The 22,805-nt window shown below is 52.5% G+C and overlaps 1 protein-coding gene across 1 annotated transcript; it reads left to right on the forward strand.

Moving 5' to 3' along the window:
* The first annotated feature begins 4,801 nt into the window (after positions 1-4,801).
* On the forward strand, positions 4,802-22,131 carry DELE1 (DAP3 binding cell death enhancer 1). The gene is made up of 13 exons (XM_056124433.1): positions 4,802-4,965; positions 7,031-7,145; positions 7,457-7,568; positions 9,692-9,839; positions 11,372-11,533; positions 11,944-12,050; positions 12,137-12,233; positions 15,443-15,585; positions 17,015-17,170; positions 17,262-17,354; positions 19,435-19,594; positions 20,182-20,421; positions 21,634-22,131. Exons 1-12 carry the CDS (start codon positions 4,935-4,937, stop codon positions 20,418-20,420), a joined length of 1,563 nt encoding a protein of 520 aa, XP_055980408.1. The 5' UTR covers positions 4,802-4,934; the 3' UTR covers position 20,421; positions 21,634-22,131.
* Positions 22,132-22,805: the final 674 nt, after the last annotated feature.

Raw genomic sequence — 22,805 nt, forward strand, 5'->3', positions numbered from 1 at the left:
ATCCCTGGGCTCAGAGAGATAGAGAAGAGTAGCCAAACACTCGCCTTGCACGAAGACAATGGGGGTTTGATCCCTGTACCACATATGGTTCCCCTAGCCCTGCTGGGAAGTGATGCCTGAGCACAGGGCAAGGAGTAAGCTCTGAACATAGCTGGGTGTGGCCCCAAAACAAAATAAGAAAATAAGCATCCCCTGCATGTCCCCTGTACTGGCTACCCTCCAAAGAACCACACTCCCAGTTTCCACGCCCTCCCCTTGCACACGAAGGCTGGGTCAGCCCTGTGAATTGCTTTAGCCAGCAGAGCTTAGGAGCAGTGATACTCAGTGGATTGCAGACTCAAACTTTTAGAAGTGGCAGCTTCCTCTTTATTGTTTTTTTTTTTGGGGGGGGAGGGTCACACCCTGGAGTGCTGAAGGCTGATCCAGGTGGCCTGGAGGTGCTCTGGTGACTGCCCAATGCCAGGGAACCAACCAGGACCTTCCGCACGCCAAGACCCCATTGAGCTCTCTCTGGTTCCCTGCTCCTGTATTTTTATTTTTTAATTTTTTTTCTTTTTGGGTCATACTCAGCAATGCACAGGAGTCATTCCTGGTCTTTCACTCAGGAATCACTCCTGGCGGTGCTTGGGGGGACTATATGGGATGTTGGGAATTGAAGCTGGGTTGGCCGCATGCAAGGCAAACACCTTACCCACTGTACTATTGCTCCAGCCCCGCGCTTGTATTTTTAGTAACTCACAGCCACGGTTAAAGAAGTTCAGGGGCTGTGACAGTAAAGGGTGCTCGCCTTGTGTGTGGCTGACCGCAATTCTGATCCCTGACACCCCCATCAGGTCAGGTGTTGCCCACCCCCATTACCACCCCACCCCCCCCAGCCAAAACAAAAGTTCAGCTTCCCAGAAGTCACGAGGGCTGAGAGGCCCTGAGCCCACATGGAGAAAGGAGGAGCGGCAGGCTTGCAGACTTCCTGGGGTTCTAGGCCAGTTCTCAGATGATCTGAGCCTGCAGCTTCATGACAACCCAAGTGGCAGCAGCAGAAATGCCCAGTGGAGCCCAGTCAGTCCTGGAATTGTGAGGGATGACTGGAAGGTAGTTTTCAGCACTTGTGTTGCAAAAATAAAAGAGAAAGAAAGAAAGAGAAACAACATTTTGTAGTGTCCTTCTCAGTTGAGTTTGTTTTCTGGTTAGACTATTTTTCGCGTGAGGCTGGGGACCACATCCATTTAAAAACTGTTCTAGAGGGAGGCTGGAGAAGCCGCTAGTCTTTCAAGGTTCACACCTGGGTTCAATCGCTGGCACCACACATGGTTCCCTGAGTCATAGCTGAGCGCAGAACCAGGAGTAAGCCCTGAACACTGACAGAGGTAACTGGAACAAGTGAACAATGATTTTAGATGGGCCAGAGCAATAGACAGTGGATAGGATACTTGTGCAGCATCTGAGCAACCTGGGTTCAATCCCCAGGACCCCATATCATTCTGAATCCCGCCAAGAGAGAGCCCTGAGCACTGCCAGATATGGTTCAAAACCAAAACCAAACAACCAAACAACCCTGCCCAACCACAACTGTTTCAGATACTAGGGATATGGAGCTGGAGCAATATACAGTGGGTCAAGCATTTGCCGTGCACACGCCTGACCCAGGTACAATGCCCAGCATCTCATATGGTCCTCCGAGCACTTCCAAGAGTAATTCCTGAATGCAGAGCCAGGAGTAACCCCTGAGCACCCCTGGGTAAGGGTCCCAAACAAACACACAGACAAAAGATATTCAGGACATTATTTGGCACAAAATAAAGTCTTCTAGATTTGATAAACGGATGTCAAGAATGATGGCAGGGTCTGGATAGATAGTAGGTAGGGTGCTTGCCTTGCATGGGACTGATGATCCAGGTTTGCTCCCCTTATGGTCTCCAGAGCCCACCAGGAGTAATCCCTGAGCACAGAGCCAGAAGTAAGTAACCTCTGAGCACTGGTGGGTATGGCCCCCAAAACACAACAAAATACCATACATTAAACAAAATGATGGCAATGATGAACATCTAGAACATTCACTGTTGACACAATGACATCAACCCAAGGTGATCGCCTGGACATTTGCACAGCGGGTTGTAACTGTAATCATGTTGAGTTCATTTGACTTTGGGGTCCCACACCAACCAGGAGCAACGCTGGATACAGAAAATGGCCAAAGGTTTGGATCTGGAAGTTTAGGGAAGATAAAGCCAAGGCAAAAAAAAAAAAAAACTGGCATCCCTGATCTGTCCACTGTCCTGCTGCCCCCCCAACCCTCCCAGAATAAATGTCCTCAGGTTTCCGGGGATGAGAGTTTACGTATGGAAACAAGCACCTTTTCTTCCAAAAATTTTGATTGGTTTCAGAAAGCCCTCAATGTTTGCCTATGAAATAAATACATTGCCACTCAAATCAATAAAACTCATGGCTGGGGGTCTGGAGAGCTTGTCTGCAATTACACCAGCACGAGGTGTCCAGTTAAGTCAACAGCCATTGTCTGAACATCTTCTGTGGGCTGACAGCTTATGTCAAGGCCTATTTGGGACACCAAACGGGAAAATGCCATCTCTGCCCTGGGGGAGAGCACGGGGGAGACTAGACTTACACAAATAAGATAATTAAATGACAGGACAACATATAATTACTGCTAAATTGTGTGCTAAGAAATGAAGTGCCATAGGACTTAGAAAAAGCAGAGCTCAGGGAAGGGACTTTCGCTGAATGTGGCCTGGCCTTGGGGCAATGGAAATTGCAGAGGCGTAACAGAAGGGCAGAAATCTAGGAGGAGAAAGAGAGTAGAACCGGCAGACTTGTGATTTTATTCTGAGGTGGCAACATCAGGAATGTGAAAGATGCCTGCTCCAAATTCCAAAGTGAGTATATTCCTTTATTTATTTATTTATTGTTTTGCTTTTTGGGTCACACTTGGCAATGCACAAGGGTTACTCCTGGTTCTGCACTCAGGAATTACCCCTGGCGGTGCTCAGGTGACCATATGGGATGCTGGGAATCAAACCTGGGTCGGCCACGTGCAAGGAAAATGCCCTACCTGCTGTATTATCGCTCCAGCCCCCTTGTTTTGGTTTTTGGGCCACACCCAACGATGCTCAAGGAATAGTCCTGGTTCTGCCCACAGGAATTATTCCTGGTGGTTCTAGGGGGGACCCTATGGGATGCCAGGGATCAAACCCAGGTTGGCTGTGTGCAAGGCAAACGCCCCATTGTCACCTCTGCTCTGGCCCCCAAAGTGAGGATATCTCTGAGTAATTTCTCAAAATTCAAACCTTGGGGTTTATATTTTATTCCTTTGGTTGTCTTCCTCTCCTTTCCACCTGGCAAATTCCTATTTAAAGACCCAGTACAAAAGCATCTACTTTTTTCTGGATCCTTCTGTTGGAAGCTTATCAACTCAAGACTGCAGTGAAGAGCGACTCACATTTATTACCATGAGCCAGACCTACATGAAACATGTTAAATGTCAAATGTAATATCTTTGGGGGAGCGGTGCTCAGGCTTTACTCCTGGCTCTGAGCTCAGGGCCCATTCCTGGGGGGGCTCAGCAACCGGTGGGGCACTGAAGGTCAAACCTGGGGTAGCCCCATGCAAGGCAAGCACTGTACCTGCTGCTGTACTATCCCTCTGGACCCTGGATATGGTATTTGTATTTAAGCCTTTCCACAGAGGCATGAGAGATATTTTTTGTTTGTTTTATAGATGAAGGCCCCAGCTTAATTATGCTTCAGTTGGTTAAGTAAGCTGCCCCACAAACACAGCTACAAAAGAAAAAAAAAAAGCTGGATTCAAGCCTGGACTTGTGGAACCGAAGTCCACAAGGCTCTGGACTCTGGACCCCTGTCCCTGGAGGCCACAAGCCTCTTGTCTCCTCATATCCTAGATGATAACTGACACACAGCTCCAAAATTGTTTAACAAATGAATACAAGCGTCATACCACATGCCTGGGTCTTAAAGTAGGTACCTCCAGTACTCTGATGCAGTTAGGAGATTTCCAATCACCTAGAAGTTGCATTCTGGGGGAGGTAACAGTAATCTAAGCACCTTCCCACTACACGTGAGCCCCTTTATTTTTGTGGGTTCAAGTGTGAAGGAAGTTAAAGCATTCCTTTTCAACACGATGGCTGGGTTTGAAGATGAGGGCTCTGACCTATGTGTGCTTTGGGGGTGGGGGGAGCGAGGGAGTCTTTTTATTCATTTGAAAGCAGCAGTTCAAGTTTATCCAGACCAACAAGGAGGGCCCGGGCCAAGATCACGCGGGGGGCCGATCCCATCAGAGAGCGCAACGGAGGCGCCGACGGGACCGGGAGGTTAACGGTTTAGGCTCCAGAACCGACCTTTGGGGCAAGAGCCCAGCCTCGCCGCAGTTTGGCGCATTGTTTCCGTCTTCTGCCCCTTGGCCCCGCAGCCCGCAGACCCGAGCCAATGACGGCCCAGTGGGTCACTCAGGCTTTTTTCGACTTGTAGCATCCTCTCCCGCCCACCCGCCGCCAGCCCCGGGGAGTGGGGAAGACAGATCTCGGGGTGCCGAGTCCACTCGATCTGCAAATCCCCTTTGCCCCACCGCGGCCACTGCAAGCCCCGCTTCGCAGTGGTGCCGCTTCCCGGTGGCTCAGCTCCGCCTCCGCCTCCCTACGCCGGCGCGGAGGGCCGGGAAGGCTCCTGCAGGCGTGCGGGGCGCTCTGGCCGTGCCCTTGTGGCAGGCGTCCCGACTCGGGCCGAGGTGCCCACACCCCCACTTCCTCCAGCCGGGCGCCGTCCTTCCGCCCGGGCTCCCTCCTAATTGGCCGGCCCACAGCCGGGGACGCGGCCGCCCCAAGGGCGCCGCAGCGGCCGCTCTAGCCGCCGTGGCGCGCTCTCGGCTCGCTGCTTCACTCGCCACCTTCCAGCGCGGTTGGCGACGAAATGTGGCGCCTAAAGCGACTGCTGGGCCGAGGTAAGGGGCGTCGGAGCCATGCGTCCGAGGGAGGCTGAGATTCGCCTTTGGAAGGTGGTGGGGGGGGAAGAGATGGGGAAGCCCGCCAAGAGACAGAGGGCGGGGCTAGGGAGGGGAGGCGGGCTCTACGGGGCGGGCCACCCAATGAGGCGGGGCTTTAAGAGTGGGCGGGGCCGGCGAAGCGCGCTAGGGGAGGGGAGGCGAGCCCTAAGGGTTGGGCCACCCAATGGGGCGGGGCATACAGGGTGGGCGGGGCCGGCGGAGCGCGGCTCCGGGAGGGAAGGCGGGCCCTAAGGGGCGGGGACACCCAATAGGGCGGGGCGTCGAGAGTGGGTGGGGCCGGAGAAAGGGTGGAGTTTAGAGCCTAGGACTTGGGTGGCACTATCTGGAGCAAAGAGGCGGGAGATCTGAGAGATCCTTCTAGGCCAGTAGAGCTGGGAAGCCAGTGCAGTGAGGCTTCTTCCCTAGGGCAGCACCTGAATCACATGACCTGGTGCTTTTTCCAACTGTCGTTCTGCCTGAGTGATGTTTACCTAGAATCTGTGACTAGGTGCGGGAGAGATAGTACAGCGAGTAAGCTGACCCTTGCTGGATCCTCAACATCCCGTACGGTCCCCCGAGCCCTGCCAGGAGTAATCGCTGAACACAGAGCCAGGAGTAAGCCCTGAGCAGCACCGGGGGTGGCCCTCAAAACTGAAAAACAACCTCTTCCATCACAAGATGAAAGATTCCCACTTTTAAGAACAAGGACAGGAGTTATGACATCGTATATACTCCCCCCAGCACTGCCAGTAATAATCTCTAAGCATCATTGGGTATAGCCCCCAAACAAACAAATAAATATAAGAACCTTATAGAGGCAAACAGATATCAGTAATTCCTGGGTTCCTGGGTTGGGGCTCAATGCAGGATCAGCCGAAAATTGGTGGATCCCCATTGCCTCAGTCTGGTTCCCATCAAGATAAATGATCTTTTGTGCATGGGAATAGAAACTTTCTCAAAGAAGAAATCCGAATGCAAAAAGGCACATGAAAAAATGCTCTTCATCACCAATCGTTAGAGAGATCCAGATGAAAACAACGATGAGATATCATCTCACACCACAGAGACTGGCACACATCCAAAAGAACAAAAGCAACCAGTGTTGGCACGGATGTGGGGAGAAAGGGACTCCTTCGCTGCTGGTGGGAATGCCTTTTTGGAAAACAATATAGGCATTTCTCAAAAAACTAGAAATTGAGCTCCCATTTGACTCAGCAATACCACTTCTGGGAGTATATCCCAGAGATGCAAGAAAATACAGTAGAAATGACATCTGCACTTGTATGTTTATTACAGCACTATTCACAATAGACAGAATCTGGAAAAAACCTGAGTACCCGAGAACAGATGACTGGTTAAAGAAACTTTGGTATATCTACACAATGGAATACTATGCAGCTGTTAGAAAAGATGAAACCATGAAATTTGCATATAAGTGGATGGACATGGAGAGTATCACGCTAAGTGAAATGTATCAGAAGGAGAGGGGCAGACATAGAATGACGGCACTTATTTGTGGAATATAAAGTAACATAATAGGAGAATAACACCTCAGGATAGTAGAGATAAGGGTCAGGAGGATTGTTCCACGGCTTGAAAGCTGATCTCACATGTTGGGGGAAAAGGCAGGTGGGATGGAGAAGAGACCACTAAGTAAATGATGGTTGGAAGGATCACTCAGGATGGTAGATACGTGCTGAAAATAGACTGTGGACCAAACATGATGGCTGCTTAGTACCTATATTGCAAACTATAACACCCAAAAGGAGAGAGAGAGTAAGAGAGAATGTGTCTGCCACAGAAGCAGGGGGTGGGGGTGGGGTGGGGGTGGTGGGAGGATCACTGGAAACATTGGTGGTAGAGAATGGGCACTGGTGGAGGGAGGGTACTCGAACATTATTTGATTGAAACGTAATCACAAAAGCTTGTAAGTCTGTAACTATCTTAAAGTGATTTTATTAAAATAAAAAAAAGAAATAAAAAGGAGGAAAAAAAAGATAAATAATCTTTTTGTTCTACGTAGCTTTTCCCTGCCTGCTGAGACCCGGCTTCCGGTGTGTGACCCCCAAGTACCCTGGCCCAGATGGGCCTCAGGCTGCATCTTCTACCGTCCTGGTCCCTGTGCCCAGCTGTAACAAGTAAGAAATTATGTTCTGCCACTTCTCTCTTTCGTTGGCCTCCTTCATCTTCTATTTGACTTCTTTTTTATTGGAGGGTTGGAGGGGGCAGTGGTGGTAGTGTTGGCATTTGGTGCCATACCCAGCAGTACTCTGGGACTACTCCTGGCTCTCTATGCTCAGGGTTACTCCTGGTTCTACTTGTGGGACCACATAACTGGGGATTGAACTGGGGTGGGCTGCATATAAGACAAGTGCCTTTCCCCTGTTCTGTCTCTGGCCTGCACTGCTCACTTGGGACAGAACTTGATAACATTTGTTGCATCCTCTAGGTCTGGACCAGGCTCAGGTAGTAAAGGCCCAAGATTCCATGGATGGAAGGATGCTTTCCAAAGGAAGTCTGCCGGCATCTCCTCCAACACTCTGTGGGATGCTGTCTCTTGGGTAAGCCTTCTCCAGTTCTTCCCTGGACCTTCGGTGTGGGTGAGGATGACCCTGCATGACATTTTGAGCACTCAGGTATCATTGTGCCCTTACTTCAAACTTGACTAACCCATGGCACAGGAGCATATTATTCGGGGAGATATTTTTGTTCCTCTCCCCCTCTCTCCCACTGCCCCCCACGCCCCCCAAGTATTCCTTTTTAAATTTAGAAAACATTTAAGTTTCACCAAACTGGAAATTTTGCCAGGTGCTAGGATTGTAGCTGAAAACATGGTAGATATGCTTCTTGTCTTCATGGAGCTCATTCTGAAATCTGTCACATCTCTTGCCTGTCGTGTATTTTTTTGTTTGTTTGTTTTTTAAATTTTGTTCGCTTTTGTTTTAGGACCACACCTGGCAGTGCTCAGGGCTTAATTCTGCCTCTGTGCTCAAAAATCATTCTTGGTGCTGTTTGGGGAACCATATTGGGTGCTAGGGATTGAACCCGGCTTGGCTGTGTGCAAAACAAGCACCCTACCTACTATACTATTTCTATGGCCCACAATTGCATACTATTGCGGTGTTTTTTTGGGGGGCCACCCCCCACTGTTATGTTCAGGGAGTACTCATGGCTCTGTGCTTGGGGGTTGCTCCTCGGTGGTGCTGGGGCATCATTCAGTGCCAGGAGTCAAAGCTGGGCCTCTTGCATGCAAAGAGTGTGCTTAGCTCTTTGAACTCTCTCTTTGTCACCGGTTTTTCAATTTGAAGGCAAGATGGGAATTGGGCCACACCCAATTGTGTTCAGACTTACTCCTGGCAGTAATCAGGGACTGTATACAGTGCCAGGGATTGAACCCATGTCAGCCGCACACAGGGCAAATACATACCCGCTGTACTATCTCTCTGGTCCCCAGAGAAGGGGTTCTCTGTCACTTTCATGTTGTGAACTTTGGGCTCATAACTTGAGCCTCTTGTCACCTCTGTGACACTCAGTTGTCTCATTTTAAAATAGGTGAGACGAGGCTGGTTCAATCCTTGGCATCCCGGGTGGTCCCCTGAGCACTGCCAGGAGTAATTTCTGAGTGCAGAACTGGGGACAACCCCTGAGTGTAAACCAAAAATGAAATAAAATTTGAAAATTGGGTGCTAGTGCCTTTGCTGAGCCTCACCGTCTCATTGTCTCCACATCTCTGTGGGAAGTGTCTGTTCATCTGGCGAAGATCTGAACCCTTGGGTGGTGTCAGAGGAGCCCTTTGGGAAGCAGCCTGGGCCCCAGAGCCCTGAGATTGTCCCTCAGCCCTGTTACCACTGCCCTGGGCTGCCATGCTGGCTCCTTCTCTGCCTTCTCTCAGCTCACCCTCCAGCCAGGGGCTTTCTCTGGCTCCTCTTTTGTCAAACCTTTTATGGTCCCTTTTATGCACTGGGTAAACCGATTTATTTCCTTTTTGGCAGTTCGCACAATTAGCAGTCTGGTTTTTGTTTGGTTTGGTTCTGGTTTTGGCCACATTCGGCGGTGCTCAGGGCTTGCAAGACTGTTTTGAGTGGCGGACTGGCCTGTTTCTGTCTCGCTGGCCATTGTGCATGGTGCATGAGACTGTGAATCTGTCCTTGAGTGGCCTTGCTTAGAAGACACAGGGACAAGCAAGCCATAGGCTAGGAGCTGGCTGAGGTCGCCTATAGGGGGACCCCTTCAAATGCCCATGATGGTGGCCAGGTGGCTTGGTGGGGGATAGGGATGTACTAGGCTGGAGAAAGAGAGTGAGCCAGATGCTACAGTGTGACGAAGTCCTCCTAACCAAGACACATCCGCTTGCTTCGACTGTTAGTCACTTGCTCGTGCATTTATCCAGCATGCGTGTTTGTGTGTGTCTGTGTGTCTGTATGTGTGTGTCTTAGTGCTTATCTTAGTGCTCTGTTAAGTTCTTGAGGATGAGAAGAGAATTGGGGAGCAAAACAGAAGGGTTCCTGCCCCCCCTGGTGCTGATACAACCTAGTCCAAGAGGTATCACTATGGAGTGGGTGGGATCTGGGCTCCAGGGGAGAGTTGGGGTGTTCTGAATGTGTGGTGGTGGAGCTGCTCCCGGAAGTGGCCTGGAGCTGTGGCGGCGGGTGCAGCGGTGGATCCTGGGTCCTGTCCTCCACAGGGCACCCTGGCCGTGCTGGCCCTGCAGCTGGCGAGGCAGCTCCACTTCCGGGCATCTCTGTCAGAGGGACGTCAGCGAACCGAGCGTTGCTCTTGGCGCAGCCCCCTGGACCGCCTCCTCTCGTCTCCCTTGTGGCCTGTGTACTCCTGTGAGTTCTTCGCCCGTGGACAGGCGGGTGGGGTGGGGTGGGAGTTTCTGGGGGCCAGGAAGCCTCTGTGGACACACCTCAGGAAATGAGCCGTCAGCAGCTCGCTCCTTGCCTTTCCTATCGGAGGCAGAGGAAAGGGAGGATGAGGAAGCTCTGTCCACCCCAGGCGTGGCCACACCTGCCCCCCAGTGTCCTCCCATCACCCGGGGCAGCAGACTACTTTCAGTCTGGGTGTGGCTTCCTGACCCCTCAGCCTTAGGTCAGTCTCCGACCAACTGAACACTCCTTATTGATGAGCTACTATGTCCCAGGGCCCAGGTAGTCTAATAATGAAGGCTCTGATTAGGATTGTCAGGGTTCTAGTCACCAGAGACAATGCTGTTTGCTGGTCTCACGGCCCCCAGGAAAGTCCCTATTCACTTCCTGTACCTCTGTCTTTTCATCTGTCACTTGGAGTAATAATAAAACCCAGCCCATAGATTTTTCAGGAAGGCCAAGTTCACAGACGTCAAGGACAGTACCCAGTACTTCATAAGTGCTCATTAAGAATCTCAGTTATGGGGCTGGAGTGATAGCACAGCGGGTAGGTTGTTTGCCTTGCACATGGCCGACCGGAGTTCAATTCCCAGCATCCCGTATGGTCCCCCGAGTGTTGTCAGGTGTAATTCCTGAGTGCATGAGTTAGGAGTAACCCCTGTGCATCGCCGGTTGTGACTCAGAAAGAAAAAAGGAATCTCAGTTCTGGGTCTGGAGTGATGAAGTGATAGCACATCAGAAAGGGCACTTGTCTTATATTCAGCTGACCCGGGTTCGATTCTTCCACACCTCTTCGGAGAGCCTGGCAAGCTACCGAGAGTATCTCGCCCGCACAGCAAAGCCTGACAAGCTACCCGTGACGTATTTGATATGCCAAACACAGTAACAACAAGTCTCACAATGAAGGTGTTACTGGGCCCGCTGGAGCAAATCAATGAACAACGGGAGGACAGTGCAGTGCAGTGCAGTTTTGGGGCTGGAGTGATGGAGTGATAGCACATCAGGGAGGGCACTTGTCTTACACGCAGTTGACCTGGGTTCGATCCCTGGAATCCTTCATGGGCCCTTGAGCCCCTCCAGGAGTAGTTCCTGAGTGCAGTGCCAGGAGTAACCCCTGAACATCGCTGAGTGTGACCCCCAAACAAAAACAAAACCAAAGTCTCAGTTCTTGTCACTAATAGGGTTGACGTCATTATCAGTATTGCTACCTATGTCATTATCAGCACATCAGGACGGTGTGCTGAGGCCACAGTGGTCAGCTCAGATAGATGCCTTGGCACTGGAAGAATGCAGGCGGAGGAGTGATTGGTGCCCTGGGATGGGAGATCAGTATAGATGTGGTACCCTGGTACCTGATGGGGGAAGCCAGCAGATGAAAGGAATGGGGGAGAGGGGGTATCCTAGGAGTTTGTACTTTCTCCCCCAAATGTCAGGGAGCTATCACTCACTCTGACCCAGTCCCCTCTGACCTGCCCACTCTTGCTGGCTCTTTGCAGCCCTGCGGAATCACATTCTTCCTGGCCCCGATGGATCTGCACCCCAACACCCTGTCCGGAGGGACGCTGGACTGAGTGGGGGTGAGCCACCCACCCGCTCCCAGAGCCCCTCTTCACGCAGCTCCTTGCATGCAGCAGTGTGCCAGGAGCCCTCGGAGGAAGGTATGAACCCTCAGGCCAGTGAAGCTGGGGTAGTGGGAGCAGTTGGGATATTTGTTGCCGCATAAGCCAAGTTGCATGGTCATTCCCAGGAGGCCCCATGCTTTGGGGGGTGATTCAGAATTATTTGGGTTCCTGGGCCAGAATGGAAGTACAGTGTACCCACTTGTTGCCTTCTGTGTGGCTGACCCAGGTTTCATCCCCTGCATCCCATATGGTGCCTTGAACACCGCCAGGAATAACTCCTGAGCACAGAGCCAGGAGTAAGCCCTGGGCACAGTTGAGTGTGGCCCCCAAACAAAAGATAACAAAAAGAATGATTTGGCTTCCTGGCAATGTTGCTGGATGGTGGGGCAGGTAGAGTAGGGGAAATGGAACAATAACCCCTTATCCTTTGCCTGGCTGGATATCAGCCATTTTCCTATCAGCAGGCCTCGGTGACACCCACTTCTTGAATACCAACAGCAACTCTGAGTGCCAGGTAGAACCAGACGAGCTTCTGCCCAGTGGCGAAAAGCAGGTACTGTCCACATTTGAGCAGCCCAATCCTGGGGACACCCCTCTGGGCTGGCATAACCATCTCACGGTGAGCCTTGGTATTCCCAGGAGCAAGACGGATCCGTCTCCCTTTCCCTGGAGGAGGCTGTGATTTCCATTCAGCGGCTCTTCCAGCTCAGCGTTTCCATCATGTTCAACTTCCTGGGTAACTGGCAGGTGGAGGTAGGGGTGAATGGAGAGTGTCTGGTTAGGCCAACCAAGTCAGGGGGCGCTTCTACAGTCATCTGCTTTCTCTCAGGTGGAAGGCTGAATCTGGCAGGGAGGCCCCTAGGTGCCAAGGACCCACATGTGTCCAGATCTGTCCACCTGTCCTGCCATTCTTAGAACCGGCTCCATCTCAAGGTCTGGTTAGCCTGTTCCGGCTCCACCTTCCCATCCCTACTCTGGCCAGCTGCCAGGGGAAGGAGGGAAGGCCCAAGGACCAGGACTTCCCTTAGGACCTGACCTACGGACTTTACTAATTGCTGTTGGGACTGGAAGGAAACAAAGGGCCATAAGTGCAGAGGAGGCTGGGAAATGTAGTCTTTGGTTAAACCCAGGGACTTGACCTGTAAATTCTGAGAATATGAATTCTAGCAATCAATCAGAGGACACTTAACATCCTCTGCTACACCCCTAGGAAAGCACAACACTTTTTTTTTCTTTTTGGATCACACCCAGCAATGCACAGGGGTTACTCCTCACTCATGCACTCAGGAATTACTCCTCGCAGTGCTCGGGGAACCATATGGGATGTTGGGAATCGAACGCAGGTCGGCCATGTGCAAGGCAAACGCCCTACCCGCTGTAATATCATTCCAGCCCCAATCTCTCTCTCTCTTTTTTTTTTCACAAGCGCGACGCTCTTGAGGTTTAGGGGAGACTCTCTGGGCACAGATAGGTACCTCTCACTCCAGATGCATGTCCCACCATTTGTCCCAGTCTCTGCGGTGATTGGGCTTAAATTTTAGGCCTTCTACTATGAGACCCAGGCTCCCAGCTATGTCTCCTAGAGTCTAGTGATAAGCTAGTGAGTGGTTGGAATTGATCCAGGACAATTTTTTTGTTTTGTTTTGGGGACACACTCAGCAATGCTCAGGGCTTACTCTTAGCTCTATACTCAGGATGGTGCTTGAGGGACCCTAAAGGATGCCAGAGATGGAACCCAGGTCAGCCGCATACAAGGCAAGCTCCCTCCCCGCTGTACAATCTCTCCGGCCCCCACAACAAACTTGTTGACCTTGATCCGGGACTTACTTTTCAGGCTGGGGATACAAAGATTCATAAAAAAACAAGAACAACAACAAAAAAAACCCCTCCCTTTCCTCTAGAAGTTCACATGTGAGTTGGACAGAAAAACACTAATTTGACAAACAAATGAAAGTGAGGATTTGTAATGGTGCTAAATGTTAGGGAAACAGTTAAATGAGTTCACGCGTACATGACGTGACCAAGGAGTAAAATTTGCCTCCTTCACCGATGGGAAGAGATTTGAGCTAAGACAAAATAAGCTCACATTTACCAAAAATAAGCCAGTTTTGTTTCCATGTGGAGAAAGCGTTCCAAGCAAGGACTGAGGTCCTGAGACAGGATCGAGCTTTGCTGTGAACTTGATGGAGGGCAGCCGGGAAGATGGCTCACGTGGGCAAAGAGGCTGAGCGTGCATGAGGCTCCGAGTTGGACCTCTAGCCCACAGGCGTCCCTGGGAGTGACCTCTTCCCTGTATCCCACCCTATCTCCCACTGCCCCAGTACTACCAGGAGTGACTTCTATGAGAAAAAAAAAAAGAAGAAATGAAAGAAAAGTGAGTGTAGTTAGAACTTGTTGATTAGCAGCAGAGAGGCGAGGAAGTCAGAGAAACAGGCCTTGTGGGGTGTGGGAGGACTCTGAGCCAGACCAGAGGATTCAAGTCAAGAAACCCTTTGGAGGGGCTGGAGCCATAGTACAGCAGGGAGGGCGTTTGCCTTGCACCTGGCCAATCTGGGTTCGATCCCCGGCATCCAGTCAGGTCCCCCGAGCCCTGCCAGGAGTCATTCCTGAGTGCAGAGCTCGGAGTGACCCCTGAGCACCAGCTGCAGCAGGAAGAGGGACAGTCACTTCCTTGATTGGATCTACTTTACCAAAGAACTCTCTGGCTATTGTGTAGACAGGTGTGGGTTGGCGGGAGAGCAGAGGGAGCACTGCTGAGGAGCCCAGGTCGTGGGGGGCCCGGCTGGGGCTAGTGGTGAAGGAGAAGACAAGGGTCTGTTGATGGGGCAGAGCAGGGACAGGGAGAGGAAGTGGATGCTGTCCTTCAAGGGTCCTCTCAAGGACAGCAGCTCTGTCTACCCTGGACAGCGAGGGACGCAGCTCTCATTCACTGCTGCCTCAATGGCACCTGGCTCTGACCTCATTTGCATTTTGTGATTTTAATGGGCAGCCTGTCGCTTCGGAGAGTTTCCTGGGCCCTTCCTTCATTCATATATTCATTTATTCAGCAAGTGCTGAGCCATGGCGGAACACAAAGGGAGCATAAGCCATCATCACATTTTGCATTTGTATAGAGCCTTCACCCTCTGCAAAGTTATTTCTTCCACATTCTTTTTCTGCTGCTGCCACCAGGATTTTTGTAGTCCAGGCGACAGAGCTTGTGCTCTTTCTTTTTTTTTTTTTTTTTTTGCTTGTGCTCTTGAAGCGTTTTAGTTAGGACCAAAAAATAAAAACGCTGGTTTTTACAGCACGTGCCAAAAAGGTGCTGAAAGACCCAGTGTGGTCTGAAGGTTCAAGAGCAGAAACAGGATGCGGAGGTCTGGTGGTAAAGGCAGAAAAAGAGTTTTTTTCCCTGGGGCAGGAGAAAGCCCCGGAGTAGCTGGGGCTGAGAATCGGCTGCGCCAGCGCCTTCCCGGTTTCTCATTGTGTTTGGGTGATAAAAAAAGAACACAGGCTTTAGAATTGGATGGGGCTGATTTCGGGGCTTGGCTCTTGTGTATTCTCTCACAGTTTCCTCAGAAAGCCAGATTAAATGGCTTCCTCTATATCCGTGAGGTTTTGTTGGTCTCAAACACCAAAGGCATCATCTGGGATCTATCCACCTGCCAAGGACCCGGATCAGGAAAGCGCCAGAGATACAGGATGGGCGGAGGGCCAGTAACTCTTACCCACAGAAGCTGCGGAGAGAGTCAGGGCAGTACATTGATTGATAGCGGGGGTGGGGCTAGTTCCCCAGAGGAAGTCAGGGATGTGAATAGCCAGAGGACCAAACCCACTAATGTCTGGGTAAACCAGATCTGCAAAGGGTCTAGCAGCAAAAGAAGGAGGCACTGGTGGTACCTGGCTGAGGATGCGGGGCGGGTCAGCAGAGGGGGTGAGTGGGGGAAATTCCCTGCTTTCTTCCAGGGACAGAGAGCATGAAGAGAGGGGACGCGGCAGTGGCCTTCTCTTACTTCCAGAAAGCAGCAGACCGGGGCTACAGCAAAGCCCAGTACAATGTGGGCCTGTGTCACGAGCACGGCAGAGGGACCCCCCGGGACCTCGGCAAGGTTCTGTACCTCTCCCTGCCCCAGACCCAACTTGGGGGGGCTGCCCAGAGTGACCTCCAGAAAGGGACAGAGAGAAGGGCTTGGGGAACATCTGGCTTCTCTTTTCCTGTCATGGCGGGGGGGGGGGGGAATTAGGAGGAATCCCCTGAATCCTAGTGGGCAGGAGGCTCCGGGTTCTAGTTGAGCTTGTTCACACAAAATCGATAGTTTTTAAATTTTTTTATTTTATTTTTTTCTTTTTGGGTCACATCCGGCGGTGTATAGGGGTTACTCCTGGCTCATGCACTCAGGAATTGTGCATTAGAGGTGCTTGGGAGACCATATGGGATGCTGGGAATTGAACCTGGTTGGTGGCATGCAAGGCAAATGCCCTACTGCTGTGCTATCGCTCCAGCCTGCCTCAGTTTTTTAAATTTTTAATTGGAGAGGTGGGAGGGTGCGGTTTGCACTTGGAGATGCTCAGGGGTTACTCCCACCTCAGTACTTTGGGGCTCCTCCCTGGTGCACTCCCATCAGTGCTGGTGGCTGTGGGTGCTGGGGATTGCACTGCTGCTCTCCCCAGAAAAGCAAATGCTCCAGCCTTTGGCACTCCCTCCCCAGCCCCTGTATACTGCAGTCTTTTTATTTTTATTTATTTTTTAATCAATTTTTGTTTTGTTTTGATTTTGGCTATACCCGGTGGTGCTCAGGGCCTATTCTATTTTTTTTTTTGTGCTCTTCAGGTCACACCCAGCCGATGCTCAGGGGTTACTCCTGGCTCTGCACTCAGGAATCACTCCTGGTGGTGCTTGGGGGACCATATGGGATGCTGGGAATCAAACCCGGGTTGGCCGCATGCAAGGCAAACACCTACCCGCTGTGCTATTGCTCCAGCCCCTCAGGGCCTACTCTTAACCCTGTATTCAGGGATCATTCCTGAAGGACTTGGGGAACTATATAGGGTGTTGGTAATGGAACCTGGGTCCTCTGTGTGCAAGGCAAACGCCCTCCCCGCTGTACTATCCCTCTGGCCCTGCATACTACATTCTTTTTTTTTTTTTAGCTTTTTGGGTCACACCTGGCGATGCACAGGGGTTCCTCCTGGCTCTGCACTCAGGAGTTACTCCTGGCATTGCTCGGGGGACCATATGGGATGCCGGGAATCGAACCTGGGTCAGACATGTGCAAGGAAAACTCCCTACCCGCTGTACTATCGCTCCAGCCCCTGAACACTACAGTCTTAACAGAATAGTGTTTAAGAGGTAGCGTAGCTGGGGATCTGGGGTTTCTATTTTGGGGTTATCTGTATTTTAATTTTATTAGCCTATTTCTGTTTCCCTACTAATCAATACCGATTAGGCATTATATCAAGGTAATTTTTAAGAAGGTCGCTCAAATGAAAAGCTGGTGCTCAGCATTCCCAGCTGATGGGTTTCTCACTCTGCCACAGGCGGTCCTGTTTTACCGACTGGCTGCCAACCAGGGCCACAGGCTGGCGCAGTACCGCTGTGCCCGGTGCCTGCTGCAGGAGGCCTCGCTGCAGGACCCTGAGTGCCAGGGTGCCCTGTCCCTGCTCCAGCAGGCGGCCGACTCAGGCTTGACGGAGGTGCGTGACGCAGTGGGTGCCCTGGGTGGTGGGCTCCCCAGAGCCAGGCAGTGACCCCTTGCGCCTTCCTGTCCCTCCTCCCTGCCCACAGGCCCAAGCTTTCCTCGGGGTGCTGTTCACCAAGGAGCCACACCTGGATGCGCGGAGAGCCGTGGACTACCTGTGGCTTGCAGCGAGCAATGGGGTATGAGGCATCGGTGGCGTCGGTGTACAGGGGCGTCTGATAAGAGTCACTGTGCTAGAGAGCAGGGCGGTGTCAGCCACTTCCTGCAGGACCCTGGGCACGTCCCACGGGCCTGGCCGGCTCCCCCAGCCCCACTGAGAGCTGTTGGCAGCCTCCCATCCACTCTGGGAGGAGGGTCTGGGCTACGCAAATCACCAAAGAGGGGCAAGACAGTTGTTAGACACGCAACAGCCCACTCCCGGGCCAATCCCTTAGGTTTCCTTTGTCACTAACCCCAGGACAAAGGTGCCTGCCTCACCCTGTGTCAGTCTCAGGGTGGTGGTGAGGACCGTGATCTGATTGAGGGAAGAGCTGTGAATGTTTTTGTTTTGTTGGTGTGGGGGCCACCCCTGACAGTGCTCAGAGGTCACTCCTGGCAGTGTTTGGGGGACCAGAGCCAGTGCCAGAGATCACCGTGACCCAGTGTCAGCTGCATGCAGAACAAGTGCCTTACCCTGGTCCTATCTTTCTGGCCTCCCAAAATGCTTTTCGGTGAGCTGGGAAGCTCGTTTGAAGCACCTGGGAAGCACAGGGTCCTGGTTCCGAGCAGGCTGTAGCCCTAAATCTGTCATCTCCGTTACTTAAATGCTGACCTGCCTGTTATGGAAACTCTACAGAATTTCTGGATCGTAGGAGAGAAATGGAACCATGATTGAAATGAACAGTGTTTTGTTATTTTTAGTTGGGAAAGATTGAATATGATGCAAATATTCCAATAGAGAGGGAAAGATTAATGATTCAGGTAAATAAAGGGGGAGAAAGAGCCCAAGAAATAGCTCAACGGACTGGTGTGCATTCTCATGTGTGCTCGACCTCCAGGTCGATCCCTGGCACCACGTAGCCCCCTAAGTACCATCAGGGGTGACCTTGGTGACCCCAGAATCACTTGGATCAGACAAGTCAGGTGGGAGAGTGGCCCTGGGGTTCCCTGAAATACTCCTGGGGAGAGCCCTTACCAAAATATACACAGAATAATTAATAAACAAGAATGGGGGGGGCACAGTAAGCTAGTACAGAGGGTAAATGCTTTTCTCGATCCCTGCTATCACATATGGTTTCCCAAGTACTGCCAGGTCTGAGCCCTGAGCACTGAGCCAGGAGTAAGCCCTGAGTGTAGCCAGTTGTAACCCAAAAGCCCCCAAAAAAAAGGGTGGGTCGGGGGGAGAGGAATGAAAGTAGTAATACCAATCTCAGCTCTTTATTAATTTTTAAAATTTTGGCTTTTGGGGCCACACTTGGCAGTGGTCAGAGCTTACTCCTGGCTCCATACTTAGAATGACTCCTGGCAGTGGTTGGGGCCCATATGGGATGCCGGGGATTGAACCCGGGTCAGCTGCATGCAGACCAAACGCCCTACCTATTGTGCTATTGCTCCGGCCCCTCTCAGCTCTTTAATGCTTACAGTTGTATAATGAGGTGGGTTCGTTATTCTCACGTCAGAGGAGACAGAGCAGAGGCAGAGGCGGAGAATAACATGCCAGGGTTATTACGCGGCGGCTCAGTGACGGAGCCAAGACTGGACCCGGGTGCCCTGGTGGTAGGGATGGCGCCTCTCACCCCTGCCTGCTGCTGTACCCAGCACTTGCAGAGGATTAGCCCTTTTTTTAAAAAAAAAATTATTTATTTATTTAGAGGATTAGCCCTTGAGTCTTTCAAATGGGAGAACCGACTCTGATATCTGCCTTGCAGCCCTCTTCCTGGGTCCTGGGCGGCATGGGGGTCCTGGGGAGGCCTCAGCTCTGCCTGGCTCCACCCTTTGGGGTGACCCCCAGCTTCCCAAGCTGGCCCTTCTGCGTGCTTTGTGCACAAGCCTCAGCTTGAGATGCTCCCGCTGGGCTTTGGCTGGGTTCTCCCAGGCAGGCTCCTCATCACCCTGGTGTCATGTGAACTCTGATAACCCTCCAGCTCTTCCGAGTTCAAGTCCTCCGCAACAGGGAGGCTCGGGCTGGCCTTGACCCCGAGTGGGTGCTGCCCATCTGCCCCCTCCACGCCCCTTGCCTCTGCCCTGCATCCGGACCTGTGTCTGCCCTCTTCCCTGTAGGACGCCCAGAGCAGGTACCACTTGGGGATTTGCTATGAGAAGGGCCTTGGCGTGCCACGGAGCCTGGGAGAAGCCATTCGCACGTACCAGCAGGCAGCTGCCCTGGGACACGAGCCCGCCCAGAAGAGGCTGAGGACACTCTTTTCCACGGAGGCAGCAGGTACAGACATGCGTCAGAGCCACGCCTTCTCCCCAGAGCTCACCCCCTTCCTGGCATTGGAGAGGCAAGCCTCAGTGGCCTCGGCAAGTCCCACAAACGAACTTTTTTTTGTTCTGTTTTGTTTGGGGGCCACACCTGGCTGTGCTCAGAGATCACTCCTGGTGGGGCTCAGGAGACCATTTTTGGTGTCTGGGATCGAACCTGGGTTGGGCACTTGCAAGGCAAGTGTCCTACATACTGTACTTTCTCTCCAACCTCTCAGCCTGTGTTTTAATCCCCATTCTATCACGCAATGTGGATTTGTGCCTTTGAACCTTTTTTCTTCCCCTCTGAGGAGGAGACGCCCCCACGTTGGGCTGGAAGGGCTGAAGGGCTAAAGAGCTCCATCCGCCGGCACGAAGGAGGCTTTGCACTAAGTGCTAACTGCTCCGGTGACTTTTCAACCGACATGGCCTCAGTGGCTGACACTCCCTCTGGGTCCTGGACGGCCCACTCATGCTGAGGTTGGCTGTGTCCACAGGACCCAAATCCTCAAGCCCTGCCTCTGGTGCCAGACCCGAGTAAGAGGGTGTCTCTTGTCCACACAGCTCCCGGGGCCAGTGGGCCGATGGTCACGGGACCCAAGTCGTTTTCCAGCCCGTCACTCTGCAGCCTAAGCAGCCTGCTGGCCGGGGCTGCCCGCCTCCCGCACGCCGCCAGCACTGGGAACCTGGGACTCCCGTGTAGAAGTGGACCTCTGGGCTCCAGCCCCTGTGGGCCCAGCCGAGCGCTGCCCACCCACCCCTGCTCCTTGGAAAGTGCCCTCGTCAGGCTGGGTTTTGGCTAAGGTGAGCTCAGAGGCCTGTTCTGGTTACTCTCCCGGGGGTGGGTGGCTGGCTGGCTGGCTGGGTGTGGGGCGTATCAGAAAGAGGGTGTCGGGGTGGAATTTGCAGTGGGGGCCCCCGCTTCTCAAGCGATTTCACCTGAGTGGCTCATGAATGGCTCTGGCATCCTGCGGTGGCGTCTTTCAGGCGTGGGGTAGACATTCAGGCGTTTCTACCCCCACACAAAGGATTCGTTTAGTGGCCTGGTAAATACGCTACGGAAGGGCAGAAGAGATATACAGCAGGTAGGGTGCTTGCCTTGCACACCGCAGACCCGGGTTCAATTCCCAGTACCCCCTATGGTCCCCCAAGCACCACCAGGAATGATCCCTGAGTTCGGAGTAAGCTGTGCCCCAAAAGCCAAAAGGAAGGAATGTTATTGTATCCAGGGGTGGCTAGACCCGATCCAGAGAAGTTCTACAAATGAGGAGTGGGTTTCTGAGATCAAAGAGGGGCTTCTGGGGCTCAGGCTTATGCAGGGTGTGCCCGGAAATGGAAAGGTTTCCCCCCCGCCCCCAGCTCCAGCTTCTGTTCTGTGCTCATCAGCATCAGTTCCGCTTCACTAGTTATTTGGGGGCCTCAAACAGCAGTGCTCAGGGCTTCCGGGTGCAGTGCTAGGGATGGAGCCGAGTCTGCCATGGCAAGACAAGTACCTTCCCCATTGTACCATTGTACTATTTTCCTGCACCTCCCCGTTTCACTTCTTTGTTGTTTCACACCCTGCAGTGCTCAGTGCTTATTCCTGATTTTGCATTCAGACATCACACCTGGTAGTGCTTGGGGACCTTATGGGGTGCCAGGGGTCAAACCCAGGTTGGCCACATTGTGCAAGGCAGACGCCCACTCCCCCACCCCCCTTCCTGTCTTTTTTTTTTCTTTCTGGATCATATCTGGTGATGCACAGGGGTTACTCCTGACTTAGTACTCAGGAATTACTCCTGAGGATGGAGCCTGGCTCTCTCTGCCCACCCTGGCGGTACTCAGGGGACTATATGGGATGCTGGGAATCGAACCCGGGTCAGCTGCATGCAAGGCAAACGTCCTACCCTCTGTGCTATCGCTCCAACCCCCCTGCCTCCCGCCTTGCTGTCTTATCACTGCAGCCCCTCCAGTTCCCTTCTGGTCTGGGGGAGGTTTCTTGCATCAAAGCCTGAAGTATCTGCTTCCCCTTTTCAGACCTTCTCACTTCAGCCCTAAAGAGTGAGTCTGTGGGTCAGCGTAGAAGAGGCCAGTGACCCACCCACCATCCCCAAACACCCGAAGCACCTGCCCAGCACAGTCGGGAAGAGGCCAGCGTGCCAGGCCCCGGGGCCTGGAACAGTGACGAGACTCCTGGCCTTGATCCCCTGTTGCAGACCCACATCCTGCGGGCAGCAGAGGGGGTGCTGAAAGAACCTCGGCGCTTCCGTGGCCCCCGGAGACGGAGTGATACCCCCAGTTCTGGGGCCTTCTGAGTGACCAGGCCAGGAGGAGCTTCTAGACTCCTGCTCTCCTGCCCCGGTTCATGCTGTCACTTGCCCCCAGAAAGGGTGATTATGGTCCTGCAGAGGACTGGGAGTGGGCGGAGGGAAGCAGTGGGTTTCTGGGAGCAGGAGAGGAGGTGCTGTGATCCTCGCCGTGCAGGGTGTGCCAGGAACGCATGCGAGTTGAATAAAACTCTATTGGATTAGCTCATCGCTCTTGCCCTTGAGTGTATCGGAGAGAGCCAGGGAGGTGGGCAGGGAGAGCCAGGCTCCATCCTCATCTCCAAACTCTCCATTAACCAATTTAAAGGGTCTTAAAAGCTTCTCCAAGAGAGAGAGAGACTTAGAAGAAAAAAAAAACATTTCCAAGTCAACGCTAATGACTTCAATTACTGAATTTGTGACTAGCTGTTCCCTGGCGTCTGGAGGTTCGCCCAAGTTCAGTAGCATAGACGTGCCGGGGGGTGGGAGGCTGGCTTGGATGGGAAGGGTCACGGGACTGTGCGGGTGGGGTGCGGGAGCTGTTTCCTTTTCCCTCTCGGCTGTCCGACCCCTTCTCCCCCTTCCTCCTCCCCATCCTCTTCGGCAGGGGCTGGGATGCCCCAAGCTTTATCCTATCCCCCTACCCCCTCTGTGTCCTGCCCCCCAGGGCGCCCCTCATGTGGGTGCCTCCCACAGACACCTCAGCACCTCACCTTATTTGTGTGTTAGGACAGATCCCCATCAGCTACCGTCTCAATCCACGCATTGGTGGGTGCGCAGGTTTTAAAGCTATACCAGGCATAATCTCTCTCCAAAAAAAGAAAAGAAAAATTTCTGTGGTTAAATAAGTTTGGGAAACGCTGCACTAGACATCCCTTTTTATAGATTCACATCAGCGTATTC

The sequence above is a fragment of the Sorex fumeus genome, unplaced genomic scaffold (assembly GCF_029834395.1).
Source record: "Sorex fumeus unplaced genomic scaffold, SorFum_2.1 ptg000051l, whole genome shotgun sequence".
NCBI lineage: Eukaryota > Metazoa > Chordata > Mammalia > Eulipotyphla > Soricidae > Sorex > Sorex fumeus.

Coding starts and splice junctions, on each gene's coding strand:
- DELE1 (XM_056124433.1), top strand. CDS start 4,935: ATGTGGCGCCTAAAGCGACTGCTGGGCCGAG. Junction 12,051..12,136: donor TGCCCAGTGGCGAAAAGCAG/GTACTGTCCACA, acceptor TGGTATTCCCAG/GAGCAAGACGGATCCGTCTC. Junction 17,355..19,434: donor GGCTTGCAGCGAGCAATGGG/GTATGAGGCATC, acceptor TCTTCCCTGTAG/GACGCCCAGAGCAGGTACCA.